Genomic DNA, 25,404 nt, shown 5'->3' with positions numbered 1-25,404 from the left:
TGTCAGTGGCACATCGGTGCTTTCTGTTAAGTAAGCTGGGCGTTGATGTGACAGCGAGGCAGTGACGCTGCTGCTGACGGCTGAAAGCACTTCCTGAAAGACCACAGGGATGTTCTGGGCAAGGTCCTTCAGACTCACCTGCTGAAGTTACAGTGCTTTCTCTGCTGCTTATATTAAACTGGGTAGTTGATAGAACCTGTAAAAAAAACCCCACAAAACAAAACAGAAACTTCTATTCAAGCTTCCACCTTCAAGGAGCGAGGTCAACATGTGCCTTGCTTCGTTCTTACGAACGGTTAGAGAAAAAAGGATATTTTTCTTCCCCTCGACTTTAATTCTTAACTTAGTGGCCCAATTAGAAAAGCTAACTGGGATTCTAAGCCTGTTCTTTCAGTCTCACCTGAGGTATGGCAGACCAGCCTCATGGAAATGCTCAAAGGGGTTTTCTAGAGTTTCGCTCTTTTCACCAAATGCTGACTGTGAACTGAACGATCTGATCAGAAGGTTTGTATAGCAGCTTCACCGTTAGAAAGACTTGGATACATATTGGAACATATATGTTACTGGAAAAATGTGATATAAGGTCTTTGTTGAAAAAAAATAAAATAAAATAAAGCCGATCTGATTGTGTTCAGGGAAGCATACTGGTGTTTCCTAAGAGTCCCGCTCTTCAAGGGGAGCTAGCATTTCTCTTAAGGTACTTTATAAATGGGAACACAACTCTTTATGCACTACCAAGTAAATCACTGCCACAGACAACATTAGAATTGGTCTTTGCCAAATAATGAAATCAGTGTTTTCCTGTGGAAGGTAAGTATTCTGTCTTCCCACAGGACATGGAGCACACTCCATCCAGCCCCTCGCGTTTGGAAGCACAGCTGATTTGAAGTAGAGGTTGATCTGATTTCCATCTGCAAAGAGACTTCTCAACGTCCACTTACCCCATTTAAAAATTAATTAGAGCTTCTTTGGTTTCAGCGGAGACAGAATCAGAGCCTGTACAAACACTCCACTTTGTCGTTCTATCATTGATTTTTAAGTGTATCTTATTTTTCAGGAGTCAAACTGGCAGGTTTATAACTAGCTGTCTACTGGGGCTATTTACTCTATACACACACACACTATTACTATACTATATAGTGTGTATATATATTTTACTATATATTTACACTACATTATATAGTGTATATATATTACTATACATACACACATTATTACAATATATACGATCACTATAAAGTTATTGGGAATTGTATCTAAAATTGAAAGTTTTGAATTCAATGGTGACTATGATTTTAAAGAGGACATGTTAACAATATAATAGCAAAATTTCAAGAAACTCTTGGCCTCCTTGATGAACGTGAACCCCAAGATTAACCAGGCAAATGTTGAATTTAAAAGCATGAGGGGAAAAACATTAAATATTTAAGTAACAAAGACTACAACCTCTTGTGAACATATCAGCTACTTTTTCCACATAGGATTAGCTTTTCAGTTTGTTTTCTGGATCAGAATTTCCGTTCTTGTGTAAATAATTAGAGGCATTAGAAAACAGCTCCCAAGGAAGAACTGGAACGTCTCTGAATTTGGAAAAGCATTTGTACCCAAGTCAGTTCTGTGGTAGCCCAGTGATATCCATCATGCAGTTGCTGTAACAGAAGTAATCATATCACCGAGTAATGGCAGCCACGTCCGTGTTGTCTCACCCCAGCCTTGTATAAGCACGTAACATGGATTATGGGTGGACCATAAACGTGTAGTGATGAATATGACTAATATCCTGACTTGCAAAACCACGAAAGCAAGCACGCAAACCTCAAGTATGCATAGAGCAGACTGGATTCACCTGCCACAAACGAGAAAATAAATTTGCAGTTCAGAGGCAAAGGATGATGTTACGTTCTGTATCACGTAAGTTAGAACACATGAGCTGGGCTGTGGGAACTCTCAGTGTGGGCTTTTTGAACTACAACAGATGTGAGATAATTTGGTTTACCGCCGTTACGGCAGAACAGGTGAAATTATTTTGTGTTATTTTTTGTACTTCGAGAGCATGCACAAGGAGTCACCACAGCTCAAATGGGGCACAGTGTCATTAAGCCACGATAACAAGGCAGCTATCACTTACCCTAAAACCCTCCCAACATCATCCCAAAGCGCAGACGAGACATGGGCAGCATTGTGTCAGTTCAGGCTGTGAATCACGCAAACACACACTACATCAAAGCGCTTGTGCTGCCCTAACTGCTGTCCTGCTGCTCATTCCAGGCCAGCCTTTGCGTCTGCAGGACTAATGAAAACAAGAACCATTGGCTTCTACTTGCTCATGAAGTAAGATAGTTCGTGTCTACATCTAGGGCTTACTGTGGACGCTATCCATAGAGAGGTAAGGGAGGAATGAGAAAATAACAGAAAATAACTTTTAAAAGAGTCTTTTCACAGAAGCCCTTCTATAGATACATGTAGGTAGTTTTTCATCAAGAAAGCCAGTTAGAGAGTATTAATTACTTTCCTAAAGGGATTTTCTTTGCTCATGACAGTTAACCTCAAGTATTTTATGAAATGTAGAGTTTCTGTACTTATCATCTAATGCATAATTTATTAACTACAAAGTTTTTGCAATTACAAGTATATAAAACCTCCCACAAAATTAAGTAGGAAATACAACTTTCAGTGGCTTGCTTTAGTATTTGGACAAAAGTATCAACATTCAGGCTGAAGATACAAGATTGTAATTTACGGCTTTTCTCTCTCTGTTTGGAAGTAGGGACTTACTTTATTCCATATTAGATGTTGCGGAAGATTAAGGTCTTGATTAATTTCTTGTTTTCTGTCTTGAATGCAAGGAAATGTGAGCCATGCACAGTAATTAATACATTGGAACCACTTCATGCATGCACTTTTTAGATAATTGTTTAAATATCTATCTTCATTGCCTTTCTGTTTTGTCAAATCAGCAAAACCTGGATGCTATGGATGTGTGGCATTTTGCAGATAAATGTAGTCCTGCTCCTCAGCAGTTGTGTTGTCCTGGGCTAGGACGCACATCGTGCTCACTAGGGCCCATTGCCACAGTAACGCAGCTCCATAGCTTCCCTATTGCTGCTCAGCCCAGTTAAAACAAGTACACACCCACACATCAAAGGTCTTGCCGAGTTCAGGAGAACAATGCACAACAAAGGAACGGAAGAGTTAAATGCAAGATTCTGTTAGACATGAAAAACCTCCCTGGGGCTTGGCTTTACACAAAATAGAATTAAGCAAAGAATAACATTACAAAATCAAGAAAGCTCTTTGGAGAATGAGCAGATTTTAGAGTACTAAGTCTAACCTACACATGGTTTAGTTCAATTTCTTTTTCATAATATTAAATTTCATTTATATTAGTATTGCTTAATCCGTTTTCCTTCCAGAAGAATTTAGCAAACAATAACGTTGCATCTCTATCAATTTTAGTCATGTTAGTTTATATGATGAATAGGAAATCCTTACGCTGAAAGCTGTGAAATAGATTTGTTTTGGTAGGAACTCCTCGTCTCAACATAATACTAATTGGAATAATTACACTAGTACAAGCCAGGTACATGCCCGAGACTTAAGCAAACTGAGGCCGAATTTAGTGTTTGACTGTGCTTGCAACTCGGGTAGAAATTCTTCCTTCCAATTGATTTCATCATAGTATGCCAGCTCTTTCACAGCCCTCACCCTCATCGTTACGGCTACCATTTTGACTTTTCTCCTTCCTCGTGAAAAGAAATCTCAGAACTCTGTTATGAATTGTTTCTAAGGAGTCTCACAAAGAATATGCATGAAATTATACCAGAAATTCAGTTTGTAAAACAATGATCCTTTCTTTAATGAGACCTTGCATCGAGTTTCAAATGACTTGCTTTTTTTTTTTCTTGTACTACAACACAGAGATAATTGTGACTCGAATTCTGTTTGCTTTCACCTGCTGACTACAAACTGTTCTTAATTATTCTACAAAATGTCAACGGTTGACACTGTAAACGGCTGTTTATACAAGAGTAAGTAGTAATAAATAGAATAGAGGTCTTCATGCAAAAAGGTAAAACAAAGTAGTTATTAAAATTAAATCTGGTGGGTTTTTTAATTCGCATAAAAAACAAATTATCTGGTTGAGAAATACACAAAGCTTTATCAAACCAAGTCAAGTTAAATTCCTTTTAACAAACAGCATAATAAATACGCATATAAAATAAAACCTTTTTTCATTTGAGTTTCTAAAAAAAATAAAACCTTCAGTATAAAAAGTTTCAAAACATGCTACTGTGCTTGAGAATCGAGTCTATATAATCACACTGCCCAGTCTTTCCGGTGTGTAGACATGTGTGTGCATGTGTTAGGCAGTGTAATGCTTTCTCAGAATCGGAAGTGCTCTGTCTCCGCAGTTTCTAGGAAGGTGTGAAGGGCAGCCATTCAGTACCTCTACTTGCCAGTCTTTTCCAAAATCCATTCAATTACCTGGGAAAATAAATGAGAAAACAACCAATTTACATTACTCACTTCTTGAAAGCAACTTAAGAACATCTTACACATTTTATCAATTCTTCCTTTATCACCGCCTTCATCACCACCTGTGTGGTATTTACTAAACAAGATTTAAAAGTAATCCATTCAAAAGGAGAAAGAGTTGTTCATAAACCCAGAGGATACAGCCTTACCCAAGAACTGCATTAAATTTTACAGACCTCCTGAATTGAGCTACATCACCCCACTCTCTCCATGTACTAGCAACAAGGTGCACACACAATGCTAAACAGCTCATGCTTCCAGCACAGAAAGATTCCTAAAGCTGTAAAAAGAAGGATGCAGAAGAGTTTTACGCTGCTGTGTCTGCCACCGTTATTACTGCTATTTCCCAAACAAGGTGGTTGTTCAGACAACTGACTAGTCCTGGGCAATTGTATCTTTTATAACACAGATTGAAAGTATTCTGCAATACAGGCAGAGGTGGCCAGCATAAGAGACGCCCCATTTTAATGCCTCTTTTGCCAACAAGAAATCTATATAAAACTACCAGCAGGCCTCCCCAGACAAAGATGGTGGTGAGAAACAGTGTAGCAGCACAATATCCCAGTTCAACACCAAACATCACAACCCATATGGTTTTTGAAACCTTACGATCTGTAGGAAGCAATTCACAAGGGAACACAGTACAGAACACAATAAATACTGCTCTCACAGAATAAATTCTGTGAGGATCTAGCAGGTTTCCTTCAGAGTTTGGGTTTTCTTATTTAACTACTTCAGTTCAAACCCTTTAATTTAATTTATGATTTTGAAAACCATGCTGTAAGTATGCATGATATCTTCTTTTTCTTTCTTAAATCATGGAGTCATTTGAGCATGTTTTTCCGAATTTAAATAAAAAGAGTTACCTTCTGGAGAACAGAAGTATTTACTCCTGTCATTTGCTCTGTGCTACTGTTCACATAAGTCCCACCTTTCACACAAATAAGCTCATCTGATATCTCTCGTCCTTACAGTTATTCCCAGGCTTAAAATTACTAATTTTCATTGCTTCTTCTAAGAAAGTTATTTTCTTTTATAGATCCCTTTGTTGCCTCCTAACCTTTGAAAAGAAATGTTATTTCCTTCAACATAAGGAAAGAAGAATTCCCTAATGACCCAGGCTTCTCTCAAATGAAGAAAAATCTCACATCTTATGTTTTTACCAGTGATGTGGAAACATTTATTGCCTTCACTTTCATTTCTTACTGTGGCATATCATATTGGCAGCTATAACTACAACACCATCTAAAACCTGAATATATGCAACTGGAAATTTTGGCATGGGACTACTGCTGAGAGAAAGTTTTTGTGAGATCAGAGAGTGAAACGAGACCTGCAGCCAAATGCACATGTCTCTTCATCTCTTAAAGCTGTGGACTAAACCATCCTACAGCCAAGCTGCTGCAGCTACATTTAGCCTTGGCTAGCTACAGGAACAAATAAACAAATGGTCTTACCTGTTTAGCATTGTTATTTGCTGTTTTCTTCATTTCATCAAGAAGTCCTCTAGAAGTTTTAAGATCCTAAATATGAAACACAAAACCACAGAGATTAGCAAACTCACATGATCACTCTAATTTGGATTACAATGGGCCTAATATCCAGAGGAAGTGTTACCCTTTTATCACCATGCTCAGAACCACAGAATAATTTGACTTTTTTTTTTAAAAAAAGAAATCATCTAAAACTATTCCAATGGACTGCAGCTTTCCGTACAGCAATCCAAACCTAGTACTCAAGCGTGCAACTGAGCCACACTTCCAACCTTCTGCACATTTCCAGAATTTTTTTTTTTTTTTTTTCCTTAAAAGTTCTTACACTCTGGATTGAAATCTTATTTCTGTAGAAACATGGAACTCAGCTGTGCGCTGAGATTGAAATACAGAGTTCTGGCAACAGAGAAGTGGACATGGAGAAGGAAAATCAGTGCAAAAAGGGAACCTACAACAGTTCTGTCTGTTGTGCAGTGCAATTAGCCCCATCTAAACCACTCTCAAACACAGCAAGCACATAACCTTGCCTAGAGAGAAATGAAAACTAAGAACATTCATTTACTACTTGTCTCTAAAGGAAAATGATATCTATGATGTCATGCTTCTGAAGCACACAGCACAAAAAAGGATTCAAAGGACTCCTACAGGCTTGGGGCTACACTTCTCTCTAGATGCGCTTTCCAAAGGACAACATCACTACACCACTCTTCTTTTTTTCTCTCTCCTACTTGGAATGGAATGTGAACCCATCTGATTTGCCCAACTCACTCAACTCATCACGCAGCTCTTTCTGATTTTGGATTAGAAGATCTTCCTTCAGGGCGTATTTCAGGGACATTTTGTCGGTGCTTAGAGAATGACTGCACAATTGTGTTCTAATTATTTAAGAAGCTGGTGCTCATCAGCAAGATGTTCTAATTGCCTGCATAAGCTTCCAGTCCTCTTTAACTGCAACTTCATTTAGCTTAAATTACCTTTACTGAAGTTGACTAAACTCAGTTAGTTCACAAATGCTGGTAAGCTATACGCATGCAAATGACCAGAAACAGCAGCTCAGCTTGTGAGCAAGAGCTTTTAAACACCCTGTAATATAATTTAACTCGATTTTTGCTATGACTAAGTAACACGGGCTCAAGCATTGACTCACAAAGTGTCCTAGGTATTGTGGAAAGAATTCTCATCTCCTAAAAATGAGGTTGATGCAATTCTAACACACACTGACTTGGCAGCACCCTGTAGATAGTTGTACACATTTACAATGCATTTACAAGGACTTCAGGGAGCATGTCAAGGAACTAGAATTTCTGAGTTAGTTGTAGAAGCTACCGGGTGAGCCCATAGCCTTAGAAAAAGGCTGAGCTGTCTCAACTATGGCGAGGAGACAGTTACAACAGATGCCAGGAGATAGCTACAGCAGCTAAGGAAGCAGTATAGTATAAGCATGACCTTACTTAACAGACCACTGCTTTGACAGTTTATCTCACATAAAAGACCATTAATTTATAAGGTTTAAAAACAAATAAACAACCCCCAAAATATACTGTAAAACTAGTCTCTGTATTTGACAACAAGTCCAAAGGTTTATTCACATACTCTACACACTACTAGCACACCACTAAGTATCAGCTTAATCAAGCCTGAATATCCCATAGTCCATCTCAAGTTTTATTTAGGAATGGATTTACTTAACTAAGGAAAAAAAAACTGTAAGAGCACATCTTCCAGTTACCTTTAGGTAGAACTTTGATATCTCAAATAGACGCTGGCTGCATGATGCAAAGCACTTGTGATCCTCTGCAATTCCATGGTTTTGAAGAGTCTTAGCAACCACCTCCTTCAGCATCTTGGAAACAATAGAAACACACTCAAAAGTTCATCCCAATTATTGGCATGAAAAATTGTCTAAGAGAAGGAAAATAAAAAAATGGAACATCTGATCTTTTTTGATCTTGCCTCTGTCATTAATCCATTGGCCAAATGCTGTCAACTCCCTGACCAAATTTGGGCAGAGTTATTTAACAACCTATTTCCATTTCCTTCATCTCAAAAATTAAGGAAATGCTTACATGTCAAACCAATGTAAAGAATCAGTGAGTATTCACATGGGGCTTGGAAGACAGAAAAAAACTGATAACGGCTTGGGTTTTCTCTTCTCCAAAATATTCGCTCTTTCTCAAAAATTTTTCTTTATATTGACATTCTCTTGTTTGCCACACCCATATTAAGAAAATAATTTGAAAAAATCAGACACTACAGTCAGATTAAAATATTTACTGACATTCTTTATATCAGAGATGTTTAAACTTGGCTGTAGGTCTGAATGAGTCACACCAATTTACACTTAACTTGGGTCATCTCAACGTGCCTTTGACAGTATGATATCAACATTCATGCAGTGTCCTCTCTAGCACCCCGAGATTAATTTAAAATTAGTATTACCAAGCCAGAAACAGTTTTGTGTACTGTATTTTAAAAGTGTCATTTCTAATATACAGCTATTAATTAAACATTATCGCATCAAAGTATTTAAATGTTACCTCAGTTAATGGACTTGTAAAACTATTGGAATATCTTTGTATTCTCAGAACAGTCTGTTCTTCCACAATGGCTTTGACCCTTCTAGCACTGGTATTTCTTTGGTGTCTTTAGGTTTTATACTAATATTCTACGTTTCACAACTCCCATTCATCGATATCCAATCTCATCTTTTTTATTCAGAGTTGTTATCGCTCTTCGCCTTAATTCCCTGGGCTCAATATAATACTTACATACTTTTTCACTCCTTGCTTCTGCAGCACTCTCCTCAGTGCCTTCAGAATTCACTTACACAAGTGAACAGAACGAAATTTAATAATAACAAATAGAGAAGATAGTCCACTTTGAGTTAAAAAATTAAAAAAAAAAAAATCAAGTCTCATGGAAAGAAGTTAAGCAGATGCTTTTTCACTAAGCAAACAACATAGATCTTTACCCTCGTATGTTTCTGGGATCTCGATTCTTTAGCTGGCTTTGAAGTTTCAGAGTCAGTTGCACTTATGTGACCCGCTGAGCCAACCTTACTGGCTGCTCTGTGGGGCTGACCAGGCTGTTTCAGTGGCATCGACGCTAAAGAAGCTGATCTTTCAGAGCGTTTCCTTGTTACTGCAATGGTACAGTGGCTCCCACTACTTCCGCTTGCCTGAGAGAGGAGAGACTCTGTACTCTCCGACTTGGTTAGCCTGGAAAGGAAAAAAAAAAGATAAAAAGAACTTTAGATTTTGTACTGACTCTTTTGGTGCCTTAGTTCCTGCTATAAAGGCTGCTGCAAAGAGTATTAAATACTGTACATTCTTACAAACAGCATCTGAAAATAGCAGACAGCATTCGAGTACGTAACTTCTTTTGTATTAGAAGAACACTTCACTGACTGATTTGGTCTCTGATACACAGATCCATTGCATCTCTGGTCAAAAAAGTCTAGAAACTGAACTGAACAAACGAGGTAACTTAGAAGAAAAACTTTTTGGAAGAACAAGTAGTTTTCCATATGGACTCTTCACCTAGATAGCTAGGAAGGGACGAGGTTACCGGCCTCCAGTCTCAGGATAAGATAAAACTACTTGAAACTATCCAATTTCTTTTGTACCTACAGGAAAGTCACAACTCATCTTTAACTATGGGAAGCTGGGCGTCACAATTCTACTGGAACACGGTAATGCTTGATCCTTCAACTGTAAGAGTGTTAGTAATTCTGAAACTCCAATTTCTGAAGTGTTAAGCACAATTGTATCTTCTTTTCTAACTATTCAGTAAGCTACAAAAGAAATGGATATTCCTAAAACCATACCTCTGTTAAAGGCTTATTGTGATTAGATCGCAAAGGATATCAAACTGGAAAGAAGGAAGAAGTGAAGTATTACAGTAAAAAGTGAATTCAGAAGTAGCTATTTTTCATTGACGCAAAGAGTTTGCATCTTCAGAGTGAGGACAAGGTACAAAGGGAAGTCTTAAAAACTAGACTTCTGGAAAAGACTTTAATAAACAAGGCTGGCATTAAGTTTGAATTTTGGTAGGTCATCTTATAGCAGCAGTTCTTTGGATTAGAAATTCAATTATTCTGTTTGTACAGTGCTTGGCTTTCTAAACCTTTAGTTCTTTATTTGTACTGCAGCAGCACTGACAGTTTCAGTCCTAGATGAGGCTCTCTGTCACATTTTCAAAGGCACTTGAGACTTTGCAAGATAAAACCCCAGATCTCTTAAATAAAAGGTGCTTGTGCTGCATGGTTTTGATTCATCTAATGCTATCAATGAGAGGTCACACTTCAGAAAAAAAAAAAAAGACCCTACAGAAAAGGATTAAATAACTAGAACATTTGTCTAGATAGCTTCACTAAAAACATTTTGAGATGAAAGAAAAGATGCATTTCACAAGAGATTACTGAAATATTTCATGCTAAAGATTTATTTTATTCAGTGCATTACCTTTTCTTGGGATAAAAGCAATCCAAGTCTTTTGATCTGCGTTTTAACCTTGATGCCTCTGTTTTGAATTCACTTTGTAAAGACTCTCCATCAGGGACGCTTCCAGGCTCTGACAAGACTGCGGGAGATGGGAGAGGGCTCAAGACAACAGGCACAGGGCAGCACTCTTTGGTGCAAGTAGTCTGAGTCTCATAGCGAATAAGACGAGTTTGAAGTTCAGCATATCCCACGTCTCTCTCTAAGGCTCTTCTGTTATCTAGACAGTATCTAAAATTGAAATTGGTGAGAAATATGTAAGAAAAAGTCTCTGCTTTATTACAATCAGAAAAAAAAAAAAAAACAGAACAACTTACTTTTGACTCTCGTATAATCTCCAAAACTGCTTTGTTTGTACTGGTGTATTTTTCTGAAAGATACCCTAAAACAGCTCAGTACATTAACACATCTCGTGGATTTAGTTATATTTAAGTCTAACTCCAACACAGAAGCTGAATAATTTACTATTTGTAAGTCTTTGCCCTGTGGTCTTACAAATAAGATTTCCATGGACATTAGCAGAAATTTTTCCTTGAACAGTAAATGATGGATTACGATGCTGACAACGGCCATTTGCTCCTCATAGTCAGCGCTGTGTTACCTTTGTATTATCAGTCTCTCTATTTGAGATTTTATCATTTTCATATTCAGTACATACTTAACAGATGTTACCCCTGTTAACATGCTAGCCAGCGTGACGCTCTAATAGAACAGCGATGAAGATAGCTCAGAACCCAAATACATGATGAACACAGCACACCATAACGGATACGGTATCTTCAGACCTCAGACCTTGCAAGCATCCACCAAAACTTTGAGACTCAGAAAATACCAGGTTAATATATATAAAATTATACACTGTATGATAATATACGATCATACAATATGCCTCTGTTTCTTCCTGGGAGAATGCAACAGCTTTCCTAGTCAAAAAACCCAACAACCAACCCAAGATTTCTTCAGTGCACATGCCATAAGAGAATCACATAGGTAATGCCTGAAGAAAACACCCCAAAGTGCAATACATGTAATATGCAAGTTACGAGTACTTCAGGAATCCCAAAGTGCAACATTAACTGACATAATTTTAGGAAGAGCCAGGCCATGCCTAAAACTAAGTTGCTGTGAGATTGTATTAAGTGATGTAAGTATGAGGAAGATAGGGTGTGGTAAATATTTTAAATGCTATTTATATAGATTCTTGCTAACTGCACTCTCTGGAAATGCAACCTTTAGCTTTGTCTGAGATAAGCACTGCTGTATGAGAGTCACATTTTTTAAATGCTAAAAATACAAAAGTGTGATTGAACAAGCACAAGATTCCCAGCTTCTTACCAGCTACAAAGAATAAGTGGTTTAATCAACCAAATCAAAAGAAAAGACTATTAAATACAGTGAAGCTCCAAGAGAACAAATGAACAGTGCTAACTCAGTGAAACATACTCATGAGATTACAACAATACAAAATGCATCTTAACTAACTTCTCTGTTGTGTAAATGATTTCCAAGATTCCTTGCAAGAGACCTACGTTTCATCTCCCAGTAACTTACATTACCTCTAAGGGTAAGGCAACAGTATTATCCAATATTATTCCATCCTTCTTTTAACAAGCATTCTGAACAATGTGAGCTATCTCTCAGCCCACCCTCCGAACTACTTAGCAATGTTTCTTGCTCTTAGACTAGATATATATTCTTTACTTTTATCTCTTAACATGGAGTCATGTTAAATTGCTAGATCTGATTTCTTCACTTCCTTCACAGTGTTTTCATATTCAGGGAGAAATTCACTGCTCTAATAACAGACCCATGAATCCATTTCTACAGCTGAGTAAGACTTTCCACTAGAAATAAATTCATTATCTGATAAGAGTAAGTTCTCTTAACTTACAAATTTCAAGGTATTTAATTTTCCTTATTTATATTCTCAGTTCTCTGAGTAATCACATGCCCTACAAAGATAAAAATGTTTTCCTCTTTAGAAGTTAAATTGCTGTTTTACTCACTCTGCTTTAACGGCAATTACTTTCTCTTTGCAACACAGGATTCAAGTGTTTGGCACAGGTTCATTACACCAGAAATCTGATTTGATCGTAACTGCTACTCCTGGTTTTGTTGACAAGATTTTACTTCCAAATATGAATACAGCAGCTATGCAGACGGAAATTGCAATCACAACTGCATGGTACAAAATACACAGCTCCAAAAGACCACATGATACTCTTGTTACAAAAAAGAAAAAATAAAAATACCAGCAGTATCATTAGTTACATTCTTATTACCTGAAAATGCCATTTTTAGGAGACAGCAGAGATTTGCATGAAGACCAAACTGCCTACGCTTGGTATACACTGCGTTTCTTAATATATATTGCATTAAGATTAAGAGTCTGTCCACATAGAAGAGTTATGCTGAATTACCTACCCTAGCATTTGTCTATGCCCTTTTACTCTTCTCCTCAATGACAATATCTATATTTTTCTAAACAATTTTTATACAGCTTCATTATATGATGTTTGCCCATCTGAACCTTTGACAAATAACTATCACTGGCTGTCTGGGACTAAATACAGTCCTAACCACATCGTTCCTTTAGAAGATTCTTACCACTAACACTTGCCTGCTGGTGCTGTTTTCAGGTTCCCTGAACATACAGGCAGCTTCACAGCAGGTCTCAAACCTTGTAACTATTAGTTTGAAAGTGCTTACGATTTAATATCAAAGTAGAAACGTAGCTCATTCATGTGCTGCTCCAGGGACTTGATAGGTACTAATGAACTCTCTTCCCCTTGCCACTTCCAATTCTGAATTAAATTTTTCAGAGACACTAAGAATAGCTATAGCAGTACAACTTAGAAAAAAAAAACACTTAAAAGGTTTGTACGTTACCATCATGGGCAGGAGCGTTGCAATAATAAATGGAGAGGTAGTATGTGCAAAGTTGTTCCAATGAAGGAAAAGGATACATAAAGTTTTGCATAATTAACGATCATGTTGCTTGAAATATTTCTAATTATACTTTGACTGGAAGCTGAAAAATAATGCTGGGAAAAGAAGCCAGGAAACTTACTCAAGTCCATGATAATGGCATCCAGCTGCCTTTTCAAAAGGCAAACCTCTGAGTTTCCGAGGAGTAAGCTCTGGTGTCAAAAGGAATGCGTTTTCACTGAAAGGCGAAAATAAAAATCTATTTCAACTAGTTACAGTCAAGATAAATTATACTTCCAGAAGTCAGAAACAAATGCCTTGACATAGAAAGACCAACACAGCATGTCTTGTAGGTAAGCCCCTGGGGTACGGCATCAAAAGAAAATTAAATCTTTACTGAAGTGAGAATTTAAGTTCAGCTAACTAATACCTACTGAGCTATTATTATTACAGAAGCTCTTAGAGACTTCAACCAGTTTAGAACAGTTTAGTCACTGTTCTAAATAATTTATCAATAAAACCAGGCAACTTTAACCTCATTTCACAATGGGCCACTGAGTAGTAGGATGAACTGAGAGGAATTGGGAACTGACCTCCCATTTCTCAATCCAGTGCTATAATCAGCCATTCCTTCCCTTTAGCTTCAAGTTGTTGTCTCACCCAATAGTCATCTTTCCCAAGCTTCATAACTAACCACTTGTCTCCTGTGATAACTATCCAGCTAGTAACTCTCTGCAACTAAATTACATGGATGTATTTGAAAGTATTTCAACAGAATAATCCATAGCAAGACAGACAGAGCGAGCATGCTGCCAGATCCTAGCCTACCCTGCAAAGTCACATCCCAATTATCGCTAAAGAAGGGAAGAGATGAAGCCAAGATGTAGCAGTATCTGACACTTACACATTGCTTCAAGTTTTATTCACATAGACTGTCTATACACCATTACCAATGGAAAAATTATCTAGGAAAAACATCCAGGAAAGATGTGATACTCAATCTAGTAAGACAGCCATTTAGAAAGACCGTCAGCCAAAGCTCTAATCTATCAAACCTCTATTTAAGCTCAAACATGGATAACAAGTGAAAACTCCATTAATTCACCAGTCTCTCATAAAATCTCCTTCTTCCTTCCGTTGGTCAGGAAAATCTTTGGGTCTGTAGTCACTGTGCTTGAACTGTGCAAAGCTGCTAATTATTCCAGAGAATCTAGCCAGAGCACCTGCTGAGGGGCGAGCAGCCAGGAGTACAGAGTTCTGCTGGACACAACAGGAACAGCAACCTGGTATGTCCAAAAGGGAATAGTTCAACATCTCCCAAACAACAATCTAGCTATGGAATTTCATAGGTTTTCTGTGGGTTTTTTCGGATCAAGTGGAATACATATACAATATGTACATATACAATGACTTATATGCACCGTATAAGTCATTGCAGACCTTGTAGCTTTCAAGCAAAAACATTTAGCCTGCTTTATTATCTAGTATTTGATTTTGGCTTTATACTACCCTTAGCTATCCAAGATTTCCAAGTCCTATGAGAGATACTCACATTACAGTAATGTACTACAAAGCAAAGGTTTCATCATCATACTTTCTCACAGTAACTCGCAGAAATCCAAGCAAACTGAGGCAAACCCCCCTCAAATTCAGCCCTCACTCAGGGATAGCTCAGAGCAAATCATTCAAGAGAATCCAAGTATTCTACTGCCATAAAGCTTCTCTGGAGTTTTTTGAAAAATCAGGGATTAAAAAACCATTTTTGTAGCGAACAAATTATTCACTTCTTTCCCACACAATAAATTGGAATGAAAATATTTAACGTTATAGTAAAAATCCTAAATCATAGAATCATAGAATGGTTTGGGTTGGAAGGGACCTTAAAGATCATCTAGTTCCAACCCCCCTGCCATGGGCAGAGAAATCCTCCACTACACCAGGTTGCCTAAAGCCTCATCTAACCTGGCCTTGAACACTTCCAGGGATGGGGCATCCACAACTTCTCTGGGCAACCTGTTCCAGTGCCTCACCACCCTCAATGTAAAAAATTTCTTTCTTATATCTAACCTAAATCTGCCCTCTTTCAGTTTAAATCCATTGCCCCTTGTCCTATCACTACAAGTCCTTGTAAAAAGTCCCCCTCCAGCTTTCCTGTAGGCCCCCTTGAGGTACTGGAAGGCTGCTATAAGATCACCCCGGAGCCTTCTCTTCTCCAGGCTGAACAGCCCCAACTCTCTCAGCCTGTCTTCATAGCAGAGGTGCTCCAGCCCTCGGATCATCTTCATGGCCCTCCCCTGAACCCGCTCCAGTAGCTCCACGTCCTTCTTATGTTGGGGACTCCAGAGCTGAACGCAGTATTCCAGGTGGGGTCTCACAACAGCTGAGTAGAGGGGCAGAATCCCCTCCCTTGACCTGCTGGCCACACTTCTTTTGATGCAGCCCAGGATACGGTTGGCTTTCTGGGCTGCCAGCGCACATTGCCGGCTCATGTTGAGCTTCTCATCCACCAGCACTCCCAAGTCCTTTTCCTCAGGGCTGCTCTCAATCCATTCTCCACCCAGCCTGTACTTGTGCTTGGGATTGCCCCGACCCACGTGCAGGACCTTGCACTTGGCCTTGTTGAACTTCATGAGGTTCTCACAGGCCCAAATCATCTGTATTCATTAACAAACAACTTTGTAGGACTCTCAATCTTCACTGCATGTTTTCTAACTTGCTTGAATTCTCCACCCAGAACATCTTTAAGCAAGTTTTAAAACTCCAGTATTTCACAGAAGTCTCCAAAATCCTGCAGAATCTTTCCCTCTCACAAGCCCTCTTAATTTATTACATATAATGGAGTTTAAAATCGGACCGAGGGCCGTATCCAATAATTCCATTATATGTTCTATTATTCAACACTAAAAAGGTCAACAAACACAACTCTAGTGGCTGCAAAGATTTGCTTACCTAGCAGCCCATGACACTGCACGAATAGTATAGGCTCTGCTACTACAAACACTATCTGACCCTTATCTAGGTTGGCCTTAACTCCAACAGATGTTCAGATCCTGAAAATTATTCCATTAAATCCTTGTATCAATCTTTCTGCTGAAAAAGCAGTGGTTAATACACTAATACTTACCAGCAGACACACTAAGGATGAATACTTGCAAAGCAGACAGAGTAGACAAGCTTCCCTTAAGGAGCATTTTACCACATAAGAATACAGACAGGAATGCTGGGCCAGCTCAACATGAGACAAGCAGAGTTAAATAGGCTCAGCTATTGCCCTGTTTACATTTTGTCTTCCCACCTAGCCTCCCCTTCACTGATGAAAGAAATCACACCAATAAAACTACAGTTCTGCCACAGTAACTAGAAATACTCTTTCAGAAATCAACAGGTATGGTAGTGGCAGCTTGTGGCGTAGCCATGGCAAAGGTCTACTGGCACATTTTTGCACATCAAGTGATTATTTTGTTATTTAAATGCATAGGGCCATCATCATCATCTCTGGCTGCTTTAGACTCTGAAAGAACTAAACAGCAAGACTGACTGGAGGACCATAACACCGATTTCAGTAGCAGGCATGTGATGTAAGCGTGTTGAAAGTTACAAATTCAAATCCAGTCAGGCCATTCTGAGACTCTCAGATTCCCCTACATCAGTTCTGACTACAGCGTTCAGTGATTTTAGTATGCTGGATTCATACCGTTTGGGAATTTGTAGTGGCTGAAGATCACCAACTGGTAGCCCTTCTGGTGTGAAATATTTCAGCAATTCTTTAGCATCGAGCAGTGTCAATGACTCCCGCTGGCTATCTTTATGCCCCAGCAACTGCTCAGATGAATGTGCAAACATAGCAACTCTGAAAACAGAAAAAGAAAAAAAAAAAAGACCAACCTAAGAATATTTTTCTCAATGTAGTAATCTCATTGTATTAAAAAAAAATAAAAATCACTGCTAGTCTGGAGCAATTAATCGTATTTTCAAAGTAAAATGAACAAAGTTGTTCCTTGAACATTTACATGAATGTTAATGATAAAGTATATTTGATGCAAATTCTTTACCATCCTACTGAAGAATGTAATTTATAGCTTAGTTATGAAATACAACACGGAAAGAACATTATTCATTCCTTTTTTCCACTTATAGACCTGTAAGATCAAAAATGAATTCCCATTTAAAAACAACAAAAAAAAGAGACACACAATATGCAGCAAAGGAACCATAAAGCCACTACTGCATGCAACTCGCCACTCCATTTTTTTTCTTTGTGTCTTCAATCAAGTACAGCAAAGTTTTCTCTCTTTTCTACTGTTAAAGTGACATGCTGTACAGTGGTTCAGGGTAAGAAGAAGATAAACAGTTCAGAATACAATGAAGTAATTCTTAACAAACTATGAAAGAAGAAGGTCCCTCAGGAAGCTTTCAGAAGCTTATTAGAAGGACAAACTATCTGTTTGAGAAACAAAAGCCTATAACAATAATACTCATAAGAAAGCAGAAATCTAATGTGAGCATTTCTGAGATGCAGAACTCCAATCTGGGCCATGGCCAACTATGGTATTTGAAAGACAGAAATAGGATGCAAGTGACCAAGACAAAGGCAGTTGGACACATGGCTCTAAAGGTCTACCAGCAAAAAGGTTAAGACTCAGCAAAGATCACGAAGTTTTATATAAAGTGAAAGCTGAACTGAAATCAATAGGCTGAATTAAATGACACGAATGTCTACAGATTTCACTTTAACAACACTGAAGGAAACAAAAACCTAAAGATAAATTTCAAAGATTTAATCAATAAGATATTCTACTTTAAAATTACTTGAGAACTGATATTAAGTCTTGACTATTTAGGATGTATGAGATGAGAAACACATTGCACATGCTGACAAAAACTGCTGTACTATCATTATTTATGCCCCAGCGTATGTTGGGAGAAAAATAGCTTTTGTATGTGTTTCTACTATGGCTACTATTTTCTAGTAGTGCCATTTTGGTAATTTAATTTTAGAACTACGTTACTTTTAGCTAACTTTCAGCTGCATTTTGTCAATAAAAATCAAAACAATACTACTTTAAATACACCTTTGGAAATGGAAAGAAACTTAGTTTAAGCCTTAAGCAATGTTTCCTCTGAAAGACTATCAATATATTTCAAAACAGTTCACAAAATGGCTATCAACATACATAGTTCCTCTAGAGTGATGCTCAACAGCCACTACAAAGAAAATCTCCAGTATTTCTTTAGCCATTACCTCATTTTTTGTTTGTTTTTTTCAAAGTTTTCCAAATTCTGAAGAACATGTCTTTCCGGCCACTCCAAAGGATTTTGTTCCATTAAATCAGATTCTGCAAGAAATACATGGTGGATAACCCTTAACAGAAGTAAACAATCTTATTCTCTAAAGAAATATATAGACACACACACATTCCTTTTTAATATATATATAAAAGAATATATATATAAAGTATATAAATATAAGGAAAATCTGTCTAGTGCTGTGATCAGAAATGTTTTCTGCATAATTTTTTTTGAGAAAAGAAAGGAAATAGTTAATGCAAGGGTAATTTCAGTTTGCAAAAAAACCTAGAAAGCTATGTTACTTTTCCTTCTATTTTCCCCCCTTTCAGTAAAAGACTCCCCTCCTTTTAGAAAAAATTGACAACAAGTGTGAAAATACATCAAAAGAGAATAAGCAGTGTATTTTCTAGACAACAACACTTACCAGAAGTCACAGTGCACGGCCTAGTTTTATCGGCAACCTTCAGTAGAACAGGTTTAGGAAGACTAGTGTTGCACAGGTCCAAAAAACTTTCTCTTGTAAGTTCTAACAAGTTTTTGCACTCATCAGTAGAAATAACTCGAGGCTGCTCAGTCAATTCCTTTCTCTCTATAAAGGAAAGAGAAAGAAAGAAAAACTACTGCACTTGCTAAGGAACAAAGAATAATTGGAGCCTGCTAAAAACCAAACAAACAAAAAAATCCCCACCCCAAAAAAATAACACAGGTTAACCTGATACTTACTATTGTACCATTAGGCAAGGCATGGGTGGTTTATTCCATAAGCAACTGAAAAAATTTCACAGTGAGAAAAGCTGAAGCCACCTTTTTACAGTCCTTTAATTTCTGTGCATGTGCATTTCTGAGGATATCCAGGTTTGAATCTCCCAGAGACAAACATCTGGACTTGCTGAGCTTAAACATTAAAAGCTCCAGGCTGCAGAGCCTCCTACCCTATTTCTACCGCTGTTGCAGGAGTGTGGCTCCAATATAACTGACAGCCTGTTCCAGCCTCTCTGGGCAGAATATCAAGGGACAGGTAATTCTGATATGATTTAGGATGACTAGCAAATCCCAACCGCGTCCTAATGGAAACGGGTGACCCACTCAAAGCAACTAAAGCACAAGCTTTAAGGCAGCCTCAAGAACAGGGTTAAAGTAGACAGGAATCTCAGAATGACTGCAAGTTGATAGAGGTGGGGAGGGGAAGATGAGACTATTAGCAGAAACCTTAATTTCCTTAAACTGATACTTTGTTAATGATAATACACTTAAATTATCTTCATAGTATGCCATTTTCAATAATCTAGCCAACCTCTCAGCATTTTTTGTTTTAATTGAGTCTCTCTGAGCAAGGGACTTGGACAGAAAAACCAGGACAGTCAAATGTCCTGATTTGACATAAGAGACTGACGGAGGTGGGTGTTGGTCTCCTCTCCCAAGTAACACGGGATAGGACAAGCGGAAGTGGACTCAACCAGGGGACGTTTAGTTTGGATATGAGGAAAAGTTTCTTCACCAAAAGGTTTGTTAAGCATTGGAAGAGGTTGCCCAGGGAAGTAGCGGAGTCACTATCCCGGGAAGTATTTAAAAGATATGTAGATGTGATGCTTAGGGACGTGGTTTAGTGGAGAACTTGGCAGTGTTAACAGTAGGTCTCGATGATCTTCAAGGTCTCTTCCAGCCTAAACTATTCTGTGATTCTAAATGTACTTCTCAGCAACGTCACAAAAATCTACAGAGAATGACCTTTCGGTTAGTATTATGAATGATGTACTATGATAAACATAACAAATCTCCAATGCATACTTCTCTTCTGCTGTTCCAGAAAGCAGAAAATAAAAAAAAATCCCCAAAACCTCAAAATAGAATTGTTTTTGTAGAAGACAGATCCAGCAGTCAGATTTTTTTTTTTTTAAAAAAAGCATTAAAAAAACAAAACAGAGAAAGTTAATTACCACAGAATTATTCCAAAACTACGCTCAAACTTTCAGAATATTAGTGTAACAAACACCCACCAACTTTTAGTTCAGCATTCTCTTTTCCTCAGTATTTAAAAGTCATTCTCTGACATGCCATCATGGACATACCACAAAAGTTTCTTTTTAAGGCTCCATGATTTCTGCACAAAGCGATGAGCTCGCCTCAGTTTTGTAAGGTGAGCCATCACATTCAGCCTGGAATAAAGACCTTTTCAATACTAGTTTGAGAAGTTCCAGTGCTCTCCCCATTACTTACTGAGATATTCCTTCAAGGCAAACACTTGAAGATGAGACAGTTTCTTTTCTCTCTGTACAATCTCCTCTCCACAAAAACGCGGCAGAGACTTGATAAAATCAGCAATATGAAAGCCTGTACAGATTAGGAGAAATCTATTATTAGGATTCTCTCATAGGATTTTGGAGACGCCAGGTCATTACTTTTTAAAAGAAGACACAAACACAGCAGACATACAAATTTCATATTCAAGGGAAACAACTAGACTTTCAAATATAGCTAATTATAAAAAAAAGAATTTAGGAAATTAAATACAATTGAATTAAGGCACCAGGGGGATAACTCAGAATAGATGACTGATCAGTATTTTTGAATTTCTGTACAAAACTAATATAATGACAACACAATTAAAATGACTGACATTCAAAGAGGTAAAAAGATCCGAAGTTTGATACCAGGAAAGAAAAGTTTTCTCCCAACACATGGTCAAGGACTTTCAGTCTTCTGACACTCTACTAATGGGATTTTAATTAGGACAAATGGCAAGCAGTCAGTCATACCACGCATGGATTTATTTCAATAATAAGGAAACAAGAGGATGCAGGTCACTGTGCTCTTTTTCTTTGTCAGTGTTATTGAGAGCAAACACACAAATTAGCAGTTTTCCAGTACACATAGATGTAACAGGACAACTACTCTAAGATAAATGTCTACATACATACTCTTACCTACTGGAGCAGTTGATCATCTGCTAGCTCACATTCTAACCACTCTGCACTAATATGGAGATCTGCCAAGTAACTGCATCATAGAATGGTTTGGGTTGGAAGGGACCTTCAAAGATCACCTAGTTCCAAGCCCCCTGCCATGGGAAGGGAAACCCTCCACTACACCAGGTTGCCCAAAGCCTCATCCAACCTGGCCTTGAACACCTCCAGGGATGGGGCATCTACAACTTCTCTGGGCAACCTGTTCCAGTGCCTCACCACCCTCACAGTGAAAAATTTCTTTCTTATACCTAATCTAAATCTCCCCTCTTTCAGCTTAAATCCATTGCCCCTTGTTTTATCACTACATGACCTTGTAAAAAGTCCCTCTCCAGCTTTCCTGTAGGCCCCCTTTAGGTACTGGAAGGCTGCTAAAAGGTCTCCCCAGAGGCTTCTCTTCTCCAGGCTGAACAGCCCCAACTCTCTCAGCTTGTCGTCATAGGAGAGGTGCTCCAGTCTTCTGATCATGGCTGGAGCCCTTCGTGGCCCTCCTCCGGACCCGCTCCAGCAGCTCCATGTCCTTCTTGTGTTGGGGACTCCAGAGCTGAATGCAGTACTGCAGGTGGGGTCTCACGAGAGCAGAGTAGAGGGGCAGAATCACCTCCCTCGATGTGCTGGCCACGCTTCTTTTGATGTAGTCCAGGATACGGTTGGCTTTCTGGGCTGCCAGCGCACATTGCCGGCTCATGTTGAGCTTCTCATCCACCAGCACTCCCAAGTCTTTCTCCTCTGTGCTGCTCTCAAGCCATTCTCCACTCAGTCTGTACTTGTGCACGCGATTGCCTCGACCCATGTGCAGGACTTGTGCACCTTCAGGTTCCTTAGATGGTCTCAAACCTGATCTTCTCAAACTTGATCATGAAGACATGATCACGAAAATCAACTTGCCTGCTGGCCTTGTGGTTTTTATTTTAAATTATCAGTGAAATAGGCTTGTCAACAGAAAATTGCCTAGATTTTAGGCATGGGCTGGTCAGTCTTTATACAAACAATACAAACTTTTTTTAAGTTTTTGCAAGTTTGATTTGCATTAATATCACCTCAACGGCCCTGTACATTAAAACATTTACAACTAATCACAGTTAGGAGAAATGACTGACTACAACTTTACATAGTTGATTTTTTAAAATACGGTAGTAAATTGCGTGAATAAATAAGCTCTTATTATATTTTTTTATCAATTTGAAAAAACATTGCTGAAAGAACAGAGATATTCATCGACATGTAATGTTTCTCCTCCTTTTCTCCCTTTAAACATAGACTGGAATGAATAAAAGGAACACATAAATTTTAGTGGCATTTGCCTGCACTCAGATACTCTTAAATAAATAAGTAATAACTCTTACTTGACTCTGTTTCCTCTGCTTTTGTCTTTAGCTTTCCATTTACTGCAGCAAGAGTGGCGGTACCATTGATCTGGCTAGCTGAATGAATCAAGGTTGCTTTACATCCTCCAGAGCCATTGCCTTGTAGCAAGAAATAATATCGGCAAGATTCTCCTTTCATTTCAATTTCTGGAACTTAAAAAACATCAGGACATAACTGTGAAACACTGTCAGGAAAACAGCTTTAAAACAAGCTAAAATCCACCATCGAAATTCTTTCACTTGTTCTGTTCTGTGAGAAATGTTACTAACACCTTTTTAGGAGACACAATAAGTACAGCTGATATTTACCCTTAAAAAAGCTACAAACTAAAGAGCATGCAAAACAAAGAGCTACAGCAGCAAAGATGAGTTGGACTGTGCTGCTGGCTTAAAGCTAGCAGCACATCAGCAACATCAAACTCTGGTGACTGTAGCAAGAGCTACAAAGGACATCTGGCAACTCTAACCACCAATCCAGAGAAGTTCTTCAATTGGTCTTAGGAAAAGGCAAGCCTCTAACTGACAAAGTTACGTTTCTACCACGAAACAAGGAAGAGCGGGGGAAAGTGTGCTACATATGTAACGATTAGAGAAGGGTCTGTTGTGCTCGGTGAAAACAGGCATTTTAAGTGTTCACTCGAAGAACACGTATCTGCAGAAGAAAGAAATACCGTACATGCTCTTCTCAAAAAAGCTGCATTATTCATTAATAAGAGTTTCATTCACTGCTTTACACTTGTGCATAGCCTGGGTGAGAGATAAATACGTTCTATTTTTAATCACAGGCATATAGTATGGAGTTTTGAAAATAAATTACCGTAGGACTTGATAGTAACATTGAAAGGATGGGTTTGCTATCTTTTACATAAAAAAATATTTTATAGCACCTTGGTTGATGTAAAAATTGAGAGAATGAATACTTCTTGATGTACTAAACTTCAAACATCAAATCACTTAATTTCATAAGATATTTGCAGAACTGTCTCAATAAGTATCTCAAGAAGACCTTGACTTTTTTTGTATTATGAATTTTTGTTAGTAACAAATATAAAGTATTTCAGTGTTTCTTGAAAAGTTTACATTGGAGTGCAAGTGAAGAGAAGGTAAATCCCGCTACCTCAACATATAAATCCAGGGAAAGAAGAAAAAAAAGAAAAAAAGATTCCAGGCAGAAGTCTGTGTAGCTGAACTCACATTCACCAAAACCTTTTGTGTCAATGAAGATTACAATCACTGACTTAATGTCATCGGGAAAAAAAAAGGCATCTCACATGTACAGAAAATACTCACCACATACATATGTATACACACACACAGAGACAGATATTGACCACAACCTGCAGCCATCTTCCTTTTACCTACCAGTAATGACCTTGGGTTTCCTAGCCATATATTCCTTCCATTTCTTGGTACTCAGCTGGGCAGGGGATGGAATCACCACACTGCTTACGTTACATGGCAGCGTAAATAAAGCTCCCACCTAAATAATGAGAGCAAATACAATACATGCAATATTACTGAAATCTATTTTACATTTCCTTCTTGAACTACTGATTTGGCATTATTTCTAAATGTACTTCAATGGAAGAAAAACATCTTTATTCAACACTTCTTCCATTCACATTAATTAACTGAGATAGAACAGCATTTGACTCAGAAGCTGTAAAAATTATGCTTACTTTTTGCTCCATTTGAAAGATCATTAACTGCTGAATTTCTATTTCATATATAAAAAGGTATTTGTTATCTATCACATGTCTTTCAATAATCCAGCTAAAAAAACTTCTGTAGAGCAGTATCCAGAATGAAAAGAGAATTCAAAGATATAGTTGGCATCACTGACTCTGCATTCCTTTGAAAAACATGCAATTTTTTTTCCTCCCTACATATTATCCTTTTCAAATAATCAGATACCGGACTATGTTTATGTCTGTATGTCAATTCCAGGCCAATAAGCACAATAGAAAAAACACATAATATATACTCCAGCAATAAAACAACGCTTTTACAGCCTTTAGAAATGCCTACAAATGCGTAATATTTCCAGTAGTAGACACTGAAAAAGAAATCCCTACGAGAAAACTGTTACCTTGAAAACATATTCAATTCAATATGTGCAGACTCTAAAAAGTAGCCTGAGAATGTGTTTTAACTGTTTTGGCTTTTTCTTTAAAAGAACTAGTAGAAATGCAAGCTCTTAGGTTGTAAAAGACACTGGGGCAAATATTCAGTGTTCTCACGTGAAAATGAAAATTACCTAGGATATTTACCTGCATTTTTACATTGCAGGTTCTGTTTTGATTGGCATAGATTTACTTTATAAACAATA

General features: G+C 38.0%; 1 protein-coding gene across 2 annotated transcripts in view; it reads right to left on the bottom strand.

Moving 5' to 3' along the window:
- Positions 1–4,266: 4,266 nt before the first annotated feature.
- Positions 4,267–25,404, bottom strand: part of MTBP (MDM2 binding protein) — a 29,817-nt gene continuing 8,679 nt past the window's right edge. For both annotated transcript variants that reach the window (XM_086609550.1, XM_086609549.1), the window contains exons 11-22: positions 24,438–24,555; positions 23,055–23,228; positions 20,963–21,076; positions 19,170–19,334; positions 18,699–18,792; positions 17,151–17,306; positions 13,599–13,694; positions 10,493–10,759; positions 9,001–9,247; positions 7,759–7,872; positions 5,994–6,059; positions 4,267–4,485 (exon numbers count right to left, since the gene is read on the bottom strand). In XM_086609550.1, the coding sequence (XP_086465676.1) occupies positions 4,450–4,485; positions 5,994–6,059; positions 7,759–7,872; positions 9,001–9,247; positions 10,493–10,759; positions 13,599–13,694; positions 17,151–17,306; positions 18,699–18,792; positions 19,170–19,334; positions 20,963–21,076; positions 23,055–23,228; positions 24,438–24,555 (1,647 nt within the window). In that variant the 3' untranslated portion in view covers positions 4,267–4,449. The remainder of the gene's footprint in view (positions 4,486–5,993; positions 6,060–7,758; positions 7,873–9,000; positions 9,248–10,492; positions 10,760–13,598; positions 13,695–17,150; positions 17,307–18,698; positions 18,793–19,169; positions 19,335–20,962; positions 21,077–23,054; positions 23,229–24,437; positions 24,556–25,404) is intronic.

Source organism: Tauraco erythrolophus, chromosome 3 (assembly GCF_009769465.1).
Source record: "Tauraco erythrolophus isolate bTauEry1 chromosome 3, bTauEry1.pri, whole genome shotgun sequence".
Lineage (NCBI taxonomy): Eukaryota > Metazoa > Chordata > Aves > Musophagiformes > Musophagidae > Tauraco > Tauraco erythrolophus.
This window is presented reverse-complemented; position numbering and strand designations above follow the sequence as displayed.